General features: G+C 43.2%; 1 protein-coding gene across 1 annotated transcript; it reads left to right on the top strand.

The window, feature by feature from the left end:
* The first annotated feature begins 6,544 nt into the window (after positions 1-6,544).
* Positions 6,545-17,754, top strand: MPZL2 (myelin protein zero like 2). The gene is made up of 6 exons (XM_042958828.1): positions 6,545-6,967; positions 7,958-8,124; positions 8,408-8,618; positions 11,117-11,264; positions 14,474-14,549; positions 16,799-17,754. Exons 1-5 carry the CDS (start codon positions 6,910-6,912, stop codon positions 14,535-14,537), a joined length of 648 nt encoding a protein of 215 aa, XP_042814762.1. The 5' UTR covers positions 6,545-6,909; the 3' UTR covers positions 14,538-14,549; positions 16,799-17,754.
* The last annotated feature ends 563 nt before the right edge of the window (positions 17,755-18,317 follow it).

Here is an 18,317-nt window from a genome sequence, read left to right as displayed (position 1 = left end):
CTCAAAAATAAACGTTAAAAAAAAAAAAAATTAAAAAAAAAAAAAATGAAATTGCAGACATCAGGACACATCCCCCTACGCACTTCAGCATTAATGAGAGTCCGATATTCATTAATCATTCTTTTTAAAAAAAATATTAAAATAAAATTTTCATACAATGAAACACACAAAACGTTCAATGTGTACCTTTCAAAGAGGTTTTTCAGGGTGCCTGGCTGGCTCAGTCGTCAGAGCACGTGACTCTTGATCTCAGGGTTGTGGGTTCAAGATCCACGTTGGGTGTGGAGATTACTTAAATAAATTAAAAAAAAAATTTTTTTTTAACTCAAAGATTTTTTTTCAAAAGCACAAGCCTGTGTAACCCAAATTGCTATCAAGATGGAGAACATTAATATCCTGTAGAAATTTCCCTCATGTCCCTCCTGCCAACTCCTGTCCTCACTTTCTCAAGGGCAAACACTGTCAGGATTTTTTCCACCAAAGATTAGTTTTGCCTGTAATAGAACTTCATATAAATCGAACCAAAGAGTACATACTGCTTTACATCTGACTAATTTTGTTCAACATAGTATTTTTGAGATGCCCTCATGTGGCTGAACATCTCAGAAGTTTGCTCCTATTTTTTTGCTGAGTAGTATCCCATTGGACGAGTATTCTACAAAGTATCCATTTTTCTGCTGATGGACCGCTGGGCTGTTTCCATCTTGGGAGTATTATGACTAAAACTTCTACAAATATTCTCATACAAGTCTTTTTGTGGATATATAACTTCATTTCTCTTGGATAAATACCTAGGAGTGGAAATGCTGAGGTGGTTAGCTTTATATGATTATTAAAAATTTTTTTAATGTTCATTTTTGAGAGGGAGAAACAGTACGAGCAGGGGCAGGGGAGGGGCAGAGACAGAGGGAGAGACACAGAACTCGAAGTGGGGTCCGGGCTCCGTGCTGTCTGTGCACAGCCCGACATGGGGCTTGAACTCATGAACTGTGAAATCATGACCAGAGCCAAAGTCGGACGCTTAACTGACGGAGCCATCTAGGCACCCTGAAACATGACCTTGTAAGAAACTCTCAGACTTTTTCCCAAAGTGGTCATGGGAGCACTTTTCAAAACCTTAACTAAGTACAATCACAACCAACCAAACTTACTGAGTGTTTTCTATGGGCACCAAGCACAGAGCTGTATTTAAATGCAGTGTTTTATCTGATTCTTACACCAAGCCTGTGGGGCAGATATTACTATTCTCATTTTACATAAGGGACTATCGAGGCACAGAGAATTAAATAACTACCCAGGTCTCCTCACAGCTAGCGAGTGGCCAAGGGTGGATTTGGATCAAAGCAAAGCAGGTGAGATTCCAGCCCCTGCCTCCTGCCTCCTAGTATATAGCAGCCAAAAAAAAAAAAAAAAAGAAAGAAAGAAAAAAAGAAGTTGCTGTGTTTTCTCTCAGGAAATGAATTAATTTCCTAAGAATGAAAATTGGTCATGGTAACCAGAAGATACTATCTTCATCAGTAAGCAGGATATATATATATATATATATATATATATATATATATATATTTTTTTTTTTTTTTTTAGTAAGCAGTATATAAATGTAAATTCTCACTCATTATTTCGATGTAGTACCTTTGGTGAACAGGGAGGTTCTTCGGTTATCTTGCAAGACACCCATCTCTCCAGCTCTGTGCAAATCCATCTAGCTGCTCTTTAGAGTAAGGGAAGGGTTAAACTTCAGAGTCTCTTCTCTGGGCCAGTTAATAAGAGCCTGATGCCCCTCCTCTATAATTAAGAAAGAAGCCCCGGGCTTTACTGGGGAGGTATACAAGCCGCAGTGAGGAGGGAGATTCGAGAGCCAGAGAGCGAGAGTGTACCCTCCCATGGTTTTTCTAAGCTATTAGAGCTGAGTCTCAGATCCAGACTTGCTTTGGAGTATCTCCAGGGAAGGCAAGGCCAGGAGGACCAAAGTGAACACACCTCCTCTTTTGGACTAAGAGCTCAACTCTCATCTAGGACTCTGACATTCTGACCTCCCTCTCTCATCTGTGGAAAGCTCACCAGAAGTTTAAAAAAAGAAAAGAAAAGAAAAAGAAAGAAAGGAGCTATAGAGGGGCACTGTTGTTGGGAGGGGTGGCTGGGAGTCCCTGAGTCGTCTGAAAATGGGTATGAAGTTTGTACTTTTCAAATTCTGGCCAGGGGACCTCTGAGAAAGCTGTTTGAGTATGTGGTGGTTGAGGTTCCAAGGCTTTCCCTCATTATGATTATTATTTTTCAACGTTTATTTTTGAGAGGGGAGGGGAGCCAGCATGCAGGGGAGGGGCAGAGAGACAGGGAGAGAGAGAAACCCATATTGTCAGCGCAGAGCCGAGCGCAGGTCTCGATCCCACAGACTGTGAGATCAGGACCTGAGCCAGAATCAAGAGTCAGACACTTAACTAACTGAACCAATCAGGCGTCCCTCCCTCATGACTTTTTTTTGGTCCGGTAAATACCAAAGTCATTCCGCTGTTTTTGGATCACGTATCAGCCACTTCCAAATGGTGTATTTGTCAGGATCAAGTCCATACTCCTTAAAATGCAGAATGAGGACCCTCAACATCTGGACCCAGCCTCTCTCTCCAGCCTCCTGGCCAGCCACCCCCCCCCCCCCCCCCCCCCGTTTATTTCAAAGGAGCGGCTTTGTTTCTCCTCTCTGTCCTCTAAGGACCCATCGCAAAAGTCACAAATATGGTAATTATTTGTTAACATAAGAGTCCACCTCCCAATCTTCTTTGGACTCTGATTCCCCGCACCCCCACCCCAGGCAGAAATATCTTATTCTACTTTATATGGCTCGCCCAGCATATAACAAAAATTAAATAAAATCTTTCCTAATAAGAAAACATATGGGCAGAAGCTTTTGAGTAAACAGACCTTTATCTGAACCAGCCGAGGAGCGAAATCATTTGTTTCCCTTGCTTCGAATGCTAATTTCATCTTGTGGTGAAAAAGGCATTTTGCCAGAATGTTAAGATGACAATTTTTACAAATTTCAATACAAGCCAGTTGTCCTTTATGTCTTTTGGGCCCCCGCTGTGAGTTTCCAACTGGCCGGTGGGTTTCTAGGTATCCATTAATGGGGTGCCTGGGTGGCTCAGTCGGTTAGGCATCCAGCTCTTGGTTTCAGTTCAGGTCGTGATCTCGTGGTTTGTGGGTTCGAGCCCTACATCGGGCTCTGTGCTGACAGTGCAGAGCCTGCTTGGGATTCTCTCTCTCCCTCTCTCTCTCTGCCTCTCTCTCTACCCTCCTCCACTTGTGCTATCTCTGTCTCTCTCCATCTAAATAAATAAACTTAAAAAAAATTTAAAAATATTTTTGAGGGGTGCCTGGGTGTCTCAGTGGTACTTTGGCTTGGGTCATGAGCTCACGGTTCATGAGTGTGAACCCCACTTCGGGCTCTGTGCTGACAGTGTGAGCCTGCTTGAGGTTCTCTCTCTCTCTCTCTCTCTCTCTCTGCCCCTTCCCTACTCTCACTCTCTCTCAAAATAAATAAACTTTTTTAAAAAAGGAATATTTAAAAGGAAATGTGTAGGGGGTGGGGACAGATGAAGTGCTTCGAAAACTAGAGTATGCCATCAATTTTAATGATAATCAGGATTTTTCTCTGGAACAGTTTAGGGAAAAAAGTGATAGCTCTGAAACTTCATTTTTTCGTTTTAATCTTCACCTTCTTCCTTTTCTCTTGTTCGCCGAGACACTAAGTGCACCGGAGGCCTTATCTAGATGCCTCCGGTTTTGATCAAAGTCCTGCCTACCGCCACCCTGGGGACCCTCAGGGGCAAATGTCCTTTTTATTCAGTGTTTTCTCTACTGAAGGAGTCCAGCCTTTGGTCTCCTCCCTCCCCTCCCAGGGAGGGGAACTGGATGACTCTGGAGCCACGCCTGCTAACTGGAAGGAATTGGGCGTCGCTGGGCACAAAGCCAGGAACTCAACCCTGCTGAAGAATGGGATCTGGGCAGCTGCTGTCCTTCAGAGCACGGCGGGCGGCCAGCACCCAGGGCGTCTGGCTACCTGGGGGAGAGATTCTTCTCCTGACAACAGGCAGTTTGTTCAGTGCTGCCTGCCCTGATTCCTCTCCTGCTGCTTTTCTCTGTGTCCTTGAGCTCTCTGGTAACTCTACCTCTCACCAAATTTTGCAATTTGTTCTAGACTTCAAGACCTCAGGCTCTACTTCCCTTTCCTTTAGAGCTGCATTTCTCCGCAAGCTGAAGGCTAACAAAGCGGATAAGTTTTTCTAACTCCTTTTCTTTGGGCTCTTGGAGCTGAACTCCACAGACCTACATGCTGGAGAGCCTCTATTTTATCCTACCACCATTAAAAAAAAATTTTTTTTTTTAATGTTTATTTATTTTTGAGAGAGAAACAGAGCATGAGCAGGGGACAGGCAGAGAGAGGTAGACACGGAAGCTGAAGCAGGTTCCAGGCTCTGAGCTGTCAACACAGAGCCTGACGCGGGGCTCGAACTCACAAACCGTGAGATCATGACCTGAGCCAAAGTTGGATGCGCAACTGACGGAGCCACCCAGGCGCCCCAATCCCATCACCATTTTGAAGATTCCCCCAGCATTCTGATTTTAGGTTCATCTCTGGTCTAGAAGCCGACATAGGAGCCACTCGATTTTCAGGAACACTCATCACAATAAAATACTCATGTTAGGAAACACTTCATTTTGGTTAGCCCCTGGGTTTCTCAGTTCTTTCTCTTCTTTTTATTTTTTTATTTTAAAAAATGTTTATTTAGGGGCGCCTTAGTTGGTTAAGTGTCCGACTTCTGCTCAGGTCATGATCTCAGAGTTTGTGGGTTCAAGTTCTGCATCGGGCTCTGTGCTGACAAGCTCGGAACCTGAAGCGTGCTTTGGATTCTGTGTCTCCCTCTCTCTCTCCCTCTCCTGCTCACACTTTGTCTGTCTCTGTCTCTGAAAAATAAATAAACGTTAAAAAATTGAAAACTGTTTATTATTATTCATTGAAAGAGAGAGGACATGGGCATGGGAGAGGGGCAGAGAGAGAGGAAGAGAGAATCCCAAGCAGGCTCCACACTCAGTACAGAGTTTATCATGGGGCTTGATCTCAAGAGATCATCAAGAAATCAAGAGATGGCTGCTTAACTGACTGAGCCACCCAGGCGCCCCCAACAACTGCGTTTTGTTGTTTACCTTTTTTTTTTTTTTGCCCCATGATCATGACATCTTTCTCCTGCTGCTTTGCTTTTCTTTTTGGCTTTTCTTTTTCACTTCTGCAATCTGCCTCTCCCTCGGTGGAATTTTCTCTTTTCCTCCCTCTTTATGAAGTTTTCTCTTTTTTCCCTTTCCTAGTCAGCCTGCCCCTTCCTTCCTTTTCTGGCAACTTCTCTGTTTCAGGGTTTAACTAGACGTTATGAATCACTCCAGTTTCTAGGTTGCTAATCCAGGGAATCCGGGCAATTTGTTTCTGTTCAGGGTTAGACTCCTGTCAAGCTTGCTTCTTAACTTCATGTGGAATCTTCCTTCTCTTCTGCTGTTTCGCCATGCTGCTTCATTAATCTGTAACAATTACCCACCCTCTTTCCAGACAAAGAGGCACCTTTACTCATTTAAATTCCTCAACTCTTCAGATTTCAGATAGATGGCTGCCCTCAAAATGGCAGGTGAAATCTGAGGCACAAAAATGTTATTTTTCTTTCAAAGATTATTTATTTATTTTGAGAGAGAGACAGAAAGAATCCCAAGCAGCCTCCCTGCCCAGTGCCGAGCCCCACGCGGGGCTCGATCTCACAACCACAAGATCACAACCTGACCTGGTATAAAGTCGGATGCTTAACTGAGCCACCCAGACCCTGCCAAAAAAGTTATTATGGAAACCTCTTCCGCGAGAGTCCTCTGGGTCTGCTGGTCCACGTCGGGTATAATTTTGCAGAAAGAGCGTTAGACTTGAGAGCCAGAAAAGTTTTGATGTTCCTATCTATTGTCTGTGCAAATTTGGGCAAATCACTTACCTTCCCTGGGCTCTCTGGAAAAATGAGAACACTTCATGGGAATATTGTGGAGATGAAGAAAGAAGCAGAAAAGTACCTGCAAACTGGACCGAGATGGTAAGTGAGCAGGGACGGTGTTCTGCTTCTTTAAATTCTTCCAAGTGAAGGGGTCACTAAAACACTGACATTTGTTCGGTCAGTTTCGCCCCCGCCCCCGCCCCGCCCCCCCTCCCCGGGTCTCAGGGAAAGCTACAAGCTGGAAAAGGTGCAGAGATCCTTGTGGTAACATTTGGCTCAAATGTCTACGCTGTAGGACTTTTCGTCTGGAGAGGGTCTTAAGGAATTCTGATTGGAGTTCTGTGAATCCAGTCCAGGCCAAAGCGGCCCCAGGGAGGTGCTTTGGGAAGGGCAATCACTGCAAGGTGGTTGCAACAGTTCACTTCCCAGGCTAGCAGGAAGCCTGATTAGAAAAAACCGTGTGTGTGTGTGTGTGTGTGTGTGTGTGTGTGTGTGCGCGCGCGCGCGCCAAACCCAAAGCAGCCTGGGACGTTTCAGGCTGGCACCACCTCCTCTGGCTGTCTCTGAGGCCATCCAGAGGCCAGAGCCCAGGCCGATTAACTGCAAAGTCAAGAGAGGACCGCAGAGTTTGGAACTGTGTGCGGACCGCTTGCAGCGCAGAGGGCGGGAGGGAGGAAAGGGAGGAGGGCGTAGGGAGCTGAGGCCCCACCTTTCATTCCAGCAAAGTGCAGCGGCGGAGCAGGGATGAGTCACAGGCACTGGAGCTCAGGTTCCCATAGGTGAGGGACTGGCTCTCTTCTCTCTGGGTGCCAGTTCTTACTGGAGCGGCCTTGGCAGGGTGTTGGAGCCCTCGGTCTGCCCGGTCTGGTCTCTGGGGCCAGGGCTGGGTTCCCTCATGTATGGCAAGAGCACTTGGCGTGCTGGGCTGCTTCTCCTTGGCGTGCAGCTCACAGGTAAGGGCTGCGGGGAGGGGTGAGGGTGGGGCGGGGGGTCCCTCGCCATTTCCTCCTTCACGGCCGACCCTGCAAGGTGGTCGCAAGAGTGTTGCTTGGAAGCCTGAGCCACGGTTGCCGTTCACTTTAGGTTTTGACTTTGCTGAAACCGAAGTTGGTGGGTTGTTTTTGGAGAACTGATTTTGGACAAACAGGTTTAGGTGTGTTTGGGCTGCTAGTGATTCAGGCACAGAGAGGGCTTTCTAATCTCAGGTTACAAACCATTTTTTTTTCCTTTTTTTTTTTTTTTTTTTTTTTTTGTGGCCACTCTCAACCTCCCACTGCAGGCAGGATCAGGCGCTTGGATTTCTGTGTGTCTTGTCTGGGACTCTCAGCAGCCCTGGGAAAGCTGAGAAACTTAAGGAGAGAGACCCACGGTGATTTTGAAACTGCCCCAATATGCACATTCTAAATGTAAATATCCTGGTTAAAAAAAAAAAAGCGCCACGTGGTGTAAAGGTTCCAGGGGTGCAGACAAACAGAAGCTGTCCGGGCTTAATTAATTTCAATTTCTGCAGAAGATTGGGGACAGTATGAAATCAAGGACCCTTTCTGGACAACTTGCCTTCTAGGGGACCATTATACACACAATACATAATGCTTCATCTGAATACATGTCTAATCCATGCTACGATTAGTTTTGATTTTTGTTCGTTTGTGCTTTCAATTGTATCTGCCGACGACGTTTGTAGTTGGTTCCAACAGTGTGGGAGCGGGGACCGTGAGGCTAGGGTATCGCACTATGGAGAAAGTTGAGAGCACCGAGAAGGCTCGCCATGTGGTATTCTGAGTCACGGTTGCACGTAAGTGGGAGCATGCAGACTCAGGATGGAGTAAGTTTGAGATCCGGGACATTGACTTCTTTACAGGACTCACTCAGACATTTATTTTGGCCGCGTCGGCAGAAATTCTCTTAATCTGCATCTTCCTTTCTCCTTTTCTCTCTGGTAGCCCTTTGGCCTATAGCAGCTGTGGAAATTTACACCTCCCAAGTGCTGGAGGCTGTCAACGGGACAGATGTTCGGTTAAAATGCACTTTCTCCAGCTTTGCCCCCGTGGGTGATGCTCTAACAGTGACCTGGAACTTCCGTCCTCGAGATGGGGGCCCCGAGCAGTTTGTAAGTAGATTATTGTCATAGGCCCAGGGACCCCTGGTTGGGGAGACAAGCTGGTCCATTTCTCCTTGCCCTGCCTGTGTTTTTTTCTCAGCAATAAGCACAGGGTAAAGCTGAGACACGATTCTTGGCAGAGAATGACTGGCAGAGTTGAGAGGTCCACCAAGGGGAAAGCAAGAGGTTCTTGGAAGAGAGCTGCATATGGGGCAGTGAGGCTGGCTCCCCTTTCTCAGCCTCCGTGCCCCGGCACTGAATAGTAAGACTTTTGGCCGCTTCTGCCTTGTAGGTATTCTACTACCATGTGGATCCCTTCAAACCCATGAGTGGGCGTTTCAAGGATCGAGTGGTCTGGGACGGGAACCCTGAGCGGTACGACGTCTCCATCATCCTCTGGAAGCTGCAGTTTGACGACAATGGGACATACACCTGCCAGGTGAAGAACCCACCTGACGTTGATGGGCTGATAGGGGAGATTCGGCTGAGCGTCGTGCACACTGGTAGGTCACACAGGGGAAAAGGGTTTTGGGAAGCTTGAGAGCTTATAGAAAGGAGAGGGGTGGTCTTTTGTGACGGCTGAAAGAGTAGCGAGAAGGGCTAGCCCTTCGGGTCTGGAATCTACAGAGGGAGACTCAAGAGTCCTGGGGTAAAAAGAGAAAGGCTTTGTTTGTCTGTGGAAAGAAACAGAAAGTTAAGCAAGCAGACTGCGGAATCTGTTACAGAAGTGGCATTGAGATTGTAAAAGGGAGAGGAAGCAGTTCTCTGATAAAAGGCTAACAGATCTGTTCATTCACTCGCTTATTCACAGGATACTTACCGAGTACCTACTCTGTGCCAGGCACTGTCCTGTGCTTGGCCCGTACTATCTCACTTAATCCTTACACCCTAGGCTGCGGATGCCAGTGATGGTGGTAATCCTTTATTGAGTGCCTCCCACGTGTCAGGGGCTTTGCATATGTTATTTAATCTTTATATATCGCATCAGTTTCTTGTGCTCTTAGTGCCCCACATTTTACTAATGAGGAAGTTGAGGTTCATAGAGGTTAAGTCGTTTGTCTGAATTCATGGAGCTGAGGGAATGGAATCATTTGGAACTCAAACCCAAGCATCTTTGACTCCAAAACTGTACCCTAGACTAATGCATTGTAGTGCTTGCAATCTTATAAAGGAAAACCCGGAGCACTGGGTGTTGTAGGGAAGCCAATTTGACAATAAATTATATTAAAAAAATAAAATAAAAAGAAGGGAAAAAAATAAAAAGGAAAACCCGGAAGCTGTGCAGATAAGACCATAAAACTTAGGAGTTGTAAATCTGGGCTTGAATCACTGCTATCATTTACCAGTTGGCAATAAATCTTTTTTTCCTTTCCTTACAGTGAGAATAATCTAGCGAGGCTTATGGTGAAGGAAAAATGAGACAATGAATGTAAAAATTCCCCAAACTCTGAATTGCACCAAAAAAACTTTTTTTTTTTTTTTGCACTGAAAATTATAATAACTACCGTACAGTGAGTGTTTATTATGTGTGGGCACAGCATGGAACCAATTGATACGAATGTCTTTTTTAAATAAGAATTCAATAAATGAATATTGTTGTCTCTGTTTGATACATTGAGGAAACTGAGGCTCAAAGAAGTTAATTACCCCAAATCACATAGCTAGTAAATTGTGGAGCTGGCATTTTCACCCAGCTGTCTCTGGCGGGTGCTCTTAACTAACACATGATATTACTACCTGTAGAGTAGTAGGATTTCCTCCTTTCATTCCTAGTGTCATCCTTCAGGGCTCCATCAGTAGGGCTGCGTGACCTTGGAGAAGTCGGTTGAGTACCAACAGACGTAATGGAATGTCTTTGGACCTCAGTTTCTGAATTCATCTGCGTGTAACCTGCACGAACAGGTTGGACAAGAACACATGTTCTTAAACGTGTTGTGGTCACTACCCTGAGAACCTAATGAAAGTCGTGGCTCTGCTTCCCACAAAAGTGTACACATACACACACTATGACACAGAGTTTGTGGGCTTGTGGCCCGGCTCTCTTCCCATCCTCTGTCACAGACTCCAGGCTGGGAACTTCTGGGCTAGACATTTTCTAAAGTCCTTCCTGGCTCTGAGGGTTTATTGAAGTTTTAGTCAGAAATCAGGGCACCTGGGTGGCTCAGTGGGTTTAAGTGTCTGCCTTCAGCTCAGGTCGTGATCTCATGGTTTGTGAGTTCGAGCCCCGCGTCTGGGTCCGTGCTGACAGCTCAGAGCCTGGGGCCTGCTTCGGATTCTGTGTCTCCCTTTCTCTCTGCCCCTCCCCTGCTTGCACTCTGTCTCAAAAATAAATAAACATTAAAAAATTAAAAGGCAGGAGACCCAGGCTTCACAGATTCTGCCTGGTGTTAGGGACCTTTCCCACTGGGTTCCCTCTTGCATCATTTTATCTACTGGACTATAGTTACAGATTTACTTGCCTGTCTTCCCAGTGGGTATGAGTTCCTTGAAGGTAACGTCTTTTTTGGCTTTGTATTTCCGTTGCAATGTCTGAACATAGTAGGCCCTTAATAAATCTGAATAAATGACCGGATGAATGCCAGAGGTGAGAGGGAATCGAGGAGAAACAGTTTGGACGCTGGGTTTGGCTAGGTCAGCAATAACCTTACCCTACTGGGTGGTTTACTGGCTCTGTGGTTCTCAGAATCTTAGCATCAGAATCACCTGGAGGACAGGTTAAAACAGATTGCTGGGCCCCACCTACAATTCAGGAGGTTGAGGTGGCCCTGATGATTTGCATTTCAAAGTTCTGCAGAGTGCTGCTATTACTTGTGGGACCATAGTTTGAGAACCACGAGAGCAGCCTTCATAGCTTCCTTACTGCTGCTAGAGTTCACAAGATCATATGGTAGGAGAAAGGAAGATTCCATTTAATGCTGAAACTACATCCCTCTTATATCGTTAGGTTTCATCGTATTCTTTCTCTTTTGAGAATCATGACATCCTCTTTTTGTCCTTACAGTACGCTTCTCTGAGATCTACTTCCTGGCTCTGGCCATTGGCTCTGCCTGTGCCCTCATGGTCATAATAGTAATCGTGGTGGTCCTCGTCCAGCATTTCCGGAAAAAGCGATGGGCCGAAAGAGCTCATAAAGTGGTGGAGATAAAATTGTAAGGCTGGGCAGTTCTGGGCAGTCTTCCTCTAACCCTCTTCTATCGTGACTCTTGGTATTTTACACTTGGGCAGAATGATTGTTGAACAGATGTTTTTCCCTCCGAGTGAATCTTATAAAAGAATTCAGATTCACAGGATGGAGAAAGTAGGGTGTGATCTGGTAACTTCACAAAAGCTTTTTTTTTTTTTTTTTTTTTTAAAGTTTTTTATTTATTTTTGGGACAGAGAGAGACAGAGCACGAACGGGGGAGGGGCAGAGAGAGAGGGAGACACAGAATCGGAAACAGGCTCCAGGCTCCGAGCCATCAGCCCAGAGCCTGACGCGGGGCTCGAACTCACGGACCGCGAGATCGTGACCTGGCTGAAGTCGGACGCTTAACCGACTGTGCCACCCAGGCGCCCCCACAAAAGCTTTCTTAATTGTATAGAAGATTTCATTAGAGGCTTTCTTTATTATGGAGGATTTGACATTGTCAAAATCTGCTTATGTGAAGCTCTTCTAGGATATTCCTTACTTAAAAAAAATTTTTTTAACATTTATTCATTTTTGAGAGACAGAGCACAAGCAAGGGAGGGGCAGAGGGAGAGGGAGACACAGAATCTGAAGCAGGCTCCAGGCTCTGAGCTGTCAGCACAGAGCCCGACGCGGGGCTCGAACCCACAGACTGTGAGATCACGACCTGAGCCGAAGTCAGACGCTTAACCGACTGAGCTGCCCAGGCGCCCCTGCTATTCCTTACTTTTTAATGTAAAGTGTATATTTGTAAAATCTGCTGGGCAGGCAGCAGGGGCATCGTAAGTCAGTGCCTAGGAGAGTCAGCCATGCTGATATAAGGTGCTCAAAAAATATATATTTTTTGAGATGAAATTTACCTATCATAAAAATTTGTCTTTTTAATGTTCACCAAGTTACATAACCATCACCACTAATTCCAGAATTTTCGTCACCCCCGAAGGAACTCCATACGTTTTAGCCATCACTATTTTCCACTTCTACCTGCCCCTGACAACTACTGATCTGCTTTCTGTCTCCATGGATTTGCCTGTTGTTCGAAGGCAAGGAGAATGTAAAGTGCCCCCCCCCCCACCCCGCCCCGAGACTGAGAAGGCACTTTGAAACTGGAAGAGATACAGAATACGCAGAGTTCTATGTTAAGTGACTTCCTGCCAGGGAGGATCAGGAGGACCGCCATCTGGACAGCTGCGCAGCCAGTCTCCTCAGAAGCCCTGCGTTTTAGCTTACTGGCTTTAAAGGAGCTGGACATGCGGGGGAGTGTTTGCATATACGTGACTGGTGGCTAATGTCTGGCAGACCTTATGGCACTATCCATGCGTTTGCAGAAAACTATGTTATCTGCACTGGTATCTTAATGGGCCCATTGAAATCCAGAACAGATTCCCTGGACATTCTGGTTTTAGAAGGTGAGCCTAGAGTTTATACATTAACCTTTTACATCTTATACATTACTCTAGAACATGTATCCCTGACGAGGTCATCAAGCAGACAACAGCAAGATGCTAGGGCAAAGATGGAGGCAGTATGGCCAGCATTCCTACACCTATTCTGGACATTTCGTATAAATGGAGAATCATCCGATGTGGCCTTTTATGTCTGCTTCTTGACTCAGTATAATATTTTCAAAGTTCGTCCACGTATGGCACTTCGTTCCTTTTTATGGCTGTGTCATATTCCATTGCACGTATATACCACAGTTTGCTTATCCATTCATTCGATGGACATTTAGATTTTCTCTACTCTTTGGCCAACACGACTAATGGTGCTATGAATATTTATTTATAAATTTTTGTGTAGGCATGTTTTCAGTTTTCGTGGGTATATTATACCTAGGAGTGGAATTGCTGGAACGTATGGTTACTCTGTTAACCTTTTTGAAGCGTTGCCAGACTGTTTTACAAAACAGTTACACCATTGTATATTTCCACCAGCAACATTCCAATTTGTCCATATCCTTGACAACCCTTGTTATTGTTTGGCCTTTTGATGATAGCCAGCGGATGGATGGGTGTGGAGTGTTATCTCCCTGAGGTTTGGATTTGCATTTTCTTAATGACTAATGATGTTGAGCATCTTGCCATGTGTTTATTGGCCATTTGTATATCTTATTTGGAGATCTATCTATTCAAATATCTTGCCCATTTAAAATTGGGTTATTTGTCCTTTGTGGGTTGCCCTTTCACTTTCTTTTTCATGTCCTCTGGAGCACAGAACTTTTTAGTTTTGATGAAGTATAATTTATCTATTTTTTTCTTGTGTTGCTTCTGCTATTGGATATAGCAGAAGCTATATATTCTTAGATATAGATTCATATCTAAGAATCTGGTGCCGGGGTGCCAGGATTAAGTGTTAAGCATCTGAGTTTGGCTCAGGTCATGATCTCAGTGTTCGTGAGTTCGAGCCCCGCGTCGGGCTCTGTGCTGACAGCTCAGAGCCTGGACCCTGTTTCAGATTCTGTGTCTCCTCTTTCTGTCATCCCCCAACTCGCACTCTGTGTTTCTCTTTCTCAAAAATAAAAATAAACATTAAAAAAAAAAAAAAAAAAAGAATCCATTGCCTAATCCAAAGTCATGAAAGTTCATGTTTTCTTCTAAGAGCTTTACAGTTTTAACTCTTACAGTAGGTCTTTGGTTCATGTCGAGTTAATTTTTGCACATGGAGTGAAGTGGGAGTCCAAATTCATCCTTTTGCAGTTGAAGTACTTGAGTTGTCCCAGCACCATCTCTTTTTTTCCCTCAAGTAATATTTACTGGAGTAAAATGGAATTGATTTGAAGAAGCTCAATGAGCCCAACCCTGAGGTTAGGGCTTGAATAGAATATAAGCAATAAAGATGACTTCTAGGTCAACATAAAACTTTGTATTTTCTGAATAAGGAATGGAATTAGAGGCAGCATACTAATGATAAACTAAGGTTTATTCAAGTTCCCAAATTGTATTTCCCTCCAAAAATATTCTGAAACATGTCAAAGTTCAGATACCCAGGGTCATGTGGAAGCATGTGCATTTTTAGACGGCACTAGTGGTAACTTTGGATCTATTCCCAGATGCATATAATTCTACCCAAAACATGGGAGAAAATACATCAACCGCAGCTTTGTAAGATTTGCCTCCCTTGCCTTTTTTTTTTTTTTTTTTTTTTTTTAGCCTCCCTTGCTTGTTAACATTAGTTTCTGCTTCTTTGTTACAGAAAAGAAGAGGAAAGGCTCAACCAAGATAAAAAGGTCTCTGTTTATTTAGAAGACGCAGACTGACATTCTTAGATGGTGAGGTTCATAAATGAGTTGATTTCTTTCCTTAGCTTCCTTGTCTGGCCCATCTCTAATGTGGATCCTCCAGATTTTAGGACTGTTAGGTATTTTCTACGTGACGTTAGAGGAGCTGGGTCAGGGAGATGAAAGTCTTCTATTAGTGTTATGGATGGCTTCCCCTTTCAGTATGTTTTGTGCAAAGGATGAGGGAGTTAGACCCTACTGCCGTTGAAGATGGAAAATTCTAAGATTATCTGAGGCTTTGTGGTTATGTTTACCATGACCACGAATAATAAATTAACTTTCAACATGTAAATCTTTATTTTTTATTTATTAAGTTTTTTTCACGTTTATTTATTTTTGAGAGAGAGAGAGAGAGAGAGAGAGAGAGAGAGAGAGCGCGAGCGAGTGAGCATGAGCGGGGGAGGGGCAGAGAGAGGGAGAGACACAGAATCCGAAGCAGGCTCCAGACTCTGAGCTGTCAGCACAGAGCCCGACATTGGGCTTAAACTGTTGAACCGTGAGATCATGACCTGAGCCAAAGTTGGATGCTTAACCAACTGAGCCACCCAGGAACTCTGACATGGCCTGACATTTTAGCAGGAGAACTTTTATACTATTTGGAATTGATTTCAACTCCTTTCATCTAGTTATTGGGAATAGGAATCCCATTTTAGTAGCGTGTAATTTTATTTTACCAGTTTTCAGGCTTATTATGCTTAAAAAATACGATGACTTATTTTTCATATGATTGGAATTCTTTTCTATTCTCTGAAATAGGCCTGCTATTATTATTTTCAAAAAGAGTCATATTTTTGTAGCCTAAAGTCTCAGTGAAAAGTCTCAAGGACTTATAAAATCGAATATGGAGAAAAATGATTCTATTGTAAACCCAGAAGAACAAATTTGGTATCAGAGAGATTTTACCAAGGGCTATTGTCTTTTAAAAACCAAGCAGATTCTTGGGGCACCTGGGTGGCTCAGTCAGTTAGAATGTCTGACTTTGGCTCAGGTCATGATCTCACAGTTCATGAGTTCGAACCCCACGTTGGGCTGTGTGCTGACAGCTCAGAGCCTGGAGCCTGCTTTGGATTCTGTGTCTCCCTCTCTTTGCCTCTTCCCCATTCACGCTCTGTCTCTCTCTCAAAAATAAACAAACATTAAAAATAAAATAAACAAAGACAAAAAACCCAAGAAGATTCTCTAGCAAGTCCGGGTCATGGAAAATGAAGATGGAGATGAAAAGAAACTTTTAAAAAAGTTTATTTATTTTGAGAGAGAGAGAGGGGGAGAGGGGCAGAGCGAGAGAGAGGAAGAGAGAGAGAGAATCCCAAGCAGGCTCTGCGCTGACAGCGGGCAGCTCAAACACATGAACTCAACCCATGGGCTCTAACCCATGAACTGTGAGATCATGACCTGAGCCGAAGTCAGATGCTTAACTAACTGAGCCACCCAAGCACCCTGAGATGAGAAGAAATTTTAAGGAACTCACATGATCAAGTGCATTGTTACGGCATGTCCTAACTGGATGGATACTAGTTTGAACAAAGTAGTTGTAAAAAGATTAGGAGGGGGACAATTGGGAGTCTTGAATATGAAAATGTGAATATGGATAATATTAGGGAATTACTGTTAATTTTATTAGGTATAATAAAGGTATTGTGGTTATAGAGGAAAATGTTCCTATTTTAAATATGTATTTATATATATTTATTATATATACATTTATATATACATTTGTTATATATAAATTTATTTTCCCTATATTTGTTTTTTTATTATATATAAATACATATATACATTTGTTATATATAAATTTATATATGTATTTATATATAATAAAGTACCAAATAAATATTGGGAAAATAAGGCAAAAAATGCTTTAAAATTAGGTGACAGGTGAATTCTATACACTGTCTTTTCTATTCTTCTGTGTGCTTGATTTTTTTTATATAAAAGAGTGGGGGAGGGGCAGAGAGAGAGAGAGAGAGAGAGAGAGAAGGCATGTATGTGTGTGATCGAGCTATAGATCATCTGAGTGTCTGTGCAAGGCAGAAGCTATGAATTAAGGACACTGAGAGCTATGTAGTTAAGGAACGGGAAACATCTTCTAAAAGTTGAATTAGAAGGAGAACAAGTACATTTAAGAATAGTTTCCTTCACAGTGGAGAGCACATTCGATAAAATAGATGTAATTCGGAATTCCATGTTACCTCTATGCACTCTTCCCACGTGAATAATCCATTTAAACTTCTGTATTTCAGGAAGCTGAAGATTCCCAAGAACAAGCACCCTAGGATAAGCTGAAGTTAATGGAAGCTTTTCTTTGGCTTTACCAGTTGTGACTTGTCTTCCAACCAGCCCTGCAGTACATAACCACCCAGAGAAGCAACGTCTCTCTGGAGCCAGCATAGGCCCAGGGCCCTCTTGAGCTGATACCGGGAGACTCACACACAGCCCATCACTACGGTTTTATTTAATTTCAGAGTGCAAATACTTTTCAAATGCTCGTGAGCTTTTTATACTGAGAAACTACATTTTTGCCCTTGAACACTCCTTGGGGATTATTAATTGTATGCACGCCCATTGGTGTCAAATGAGATGAAAGCCATCGTCTGTCATGACATTTCCTTTAACGTATTAGTTTCTTCAGAGCAGCACTCTTGCTACTAAGGTTAATGTGTTTACTTTTTCCTTCTCAGTCTCAACTAAAAGATGAGCCAATTCTCTCCGTTTTTGATCAATTAACAGGAAACCCTAAATCCCGTTCTTCAACAGTTTGATTTTTATGGCTCTCCTTGAGTATGGGACACATCTTGTTTTATTGAATTTCTTTCAGTATCCCAGATGATTGTTTGTTTTGGTTGATCCCACATTTATAATTAGCACAAATCTAAATCACAGAGTAGCTAGAAGAGTTTATGTAAATGCTTATGGATTGACAAATGCCACCTCAGGATGAATCACTTGTCACCTTTTTTCTCTGTGTTCCGAAAAAACAACCAACAGAGCAAGTCTTCCATGAGCAGTGGATACTGTTCAGCTTACTGTTCAGTTATAACAACAGAGCAAAATCTGTGCTCTTTTGCAGACTGGAATCATCAAGCAGTTACACAGAAGGTTCTGGAATAGTATGACTAAAAATTTAGGGCTGGTGAAAAAAATCAAGCCTAAGTGATGATAATTTTGTACAGTGTTATATAAAGCTCTGAGAACTGGATGAGATTTTTTTTTTCCCTTTCCTTTCCTTTTCTTTATATTATTTTTGCTTTAATTTGCTTGTTTTGAGGGAGGGAGGATTTGGTATGGGGCAAAGAAATACCAAAACTAACAATATGAAACCAACTGTATTCTTTCTTCCCTTATACTAGTAGAGACAGCAAACTTTATAAGTAGGCTATGGAAAGAAGAGTGCTTTTTCAAAAGTGTTTAACCTCCCAGTGTCTTTCCAAACTTAAGTTATGGCAGCATTTATTAAAAAAATAGAAAACATCTGAAAGTTTAGTTGCCCCCACCCCCGCCCCATCTTTATAGCCTAATAACTTCAGTTTTCACTGACTGGGCCAAAGATGTTCTTTCTTTTAACAAACTGGAATTTTCAAATAGGTTATCTGTATTTAAATATGCTGAACTTTGACTAGTCTTTTTAGAAAAATTGGTACAATATTCATATGAACCTTGATTCTGCATTCATTCTCTACCTATCTCATTTTGCCTTTTACACGAAAAAAGTAAAATTTTAACACTCAATTTGGAAACTAAAAGTTACATTAAAATATTTAT

Source organism: Panthera tigris, chromosome D1 (genome assembly GCF_018350195.1).
Source record: "Panthera tigris isolate Pti1 chromosome D1, P.tigris_Pti1_mat1.1, whole genome shotgun sequence".
Taxonomy (NCBI): domain Eukaryota; kingdom Metazoa; phylum Chordata; class Mammalia; order Carnivora; family Felidae; genus Panthera; species Panthera tigris.
The sequence above is the reverse complement of the archived record's forward strand: the minus strand, read 5'-3'. Positions and strand labels throughout refer to the sequence as shown.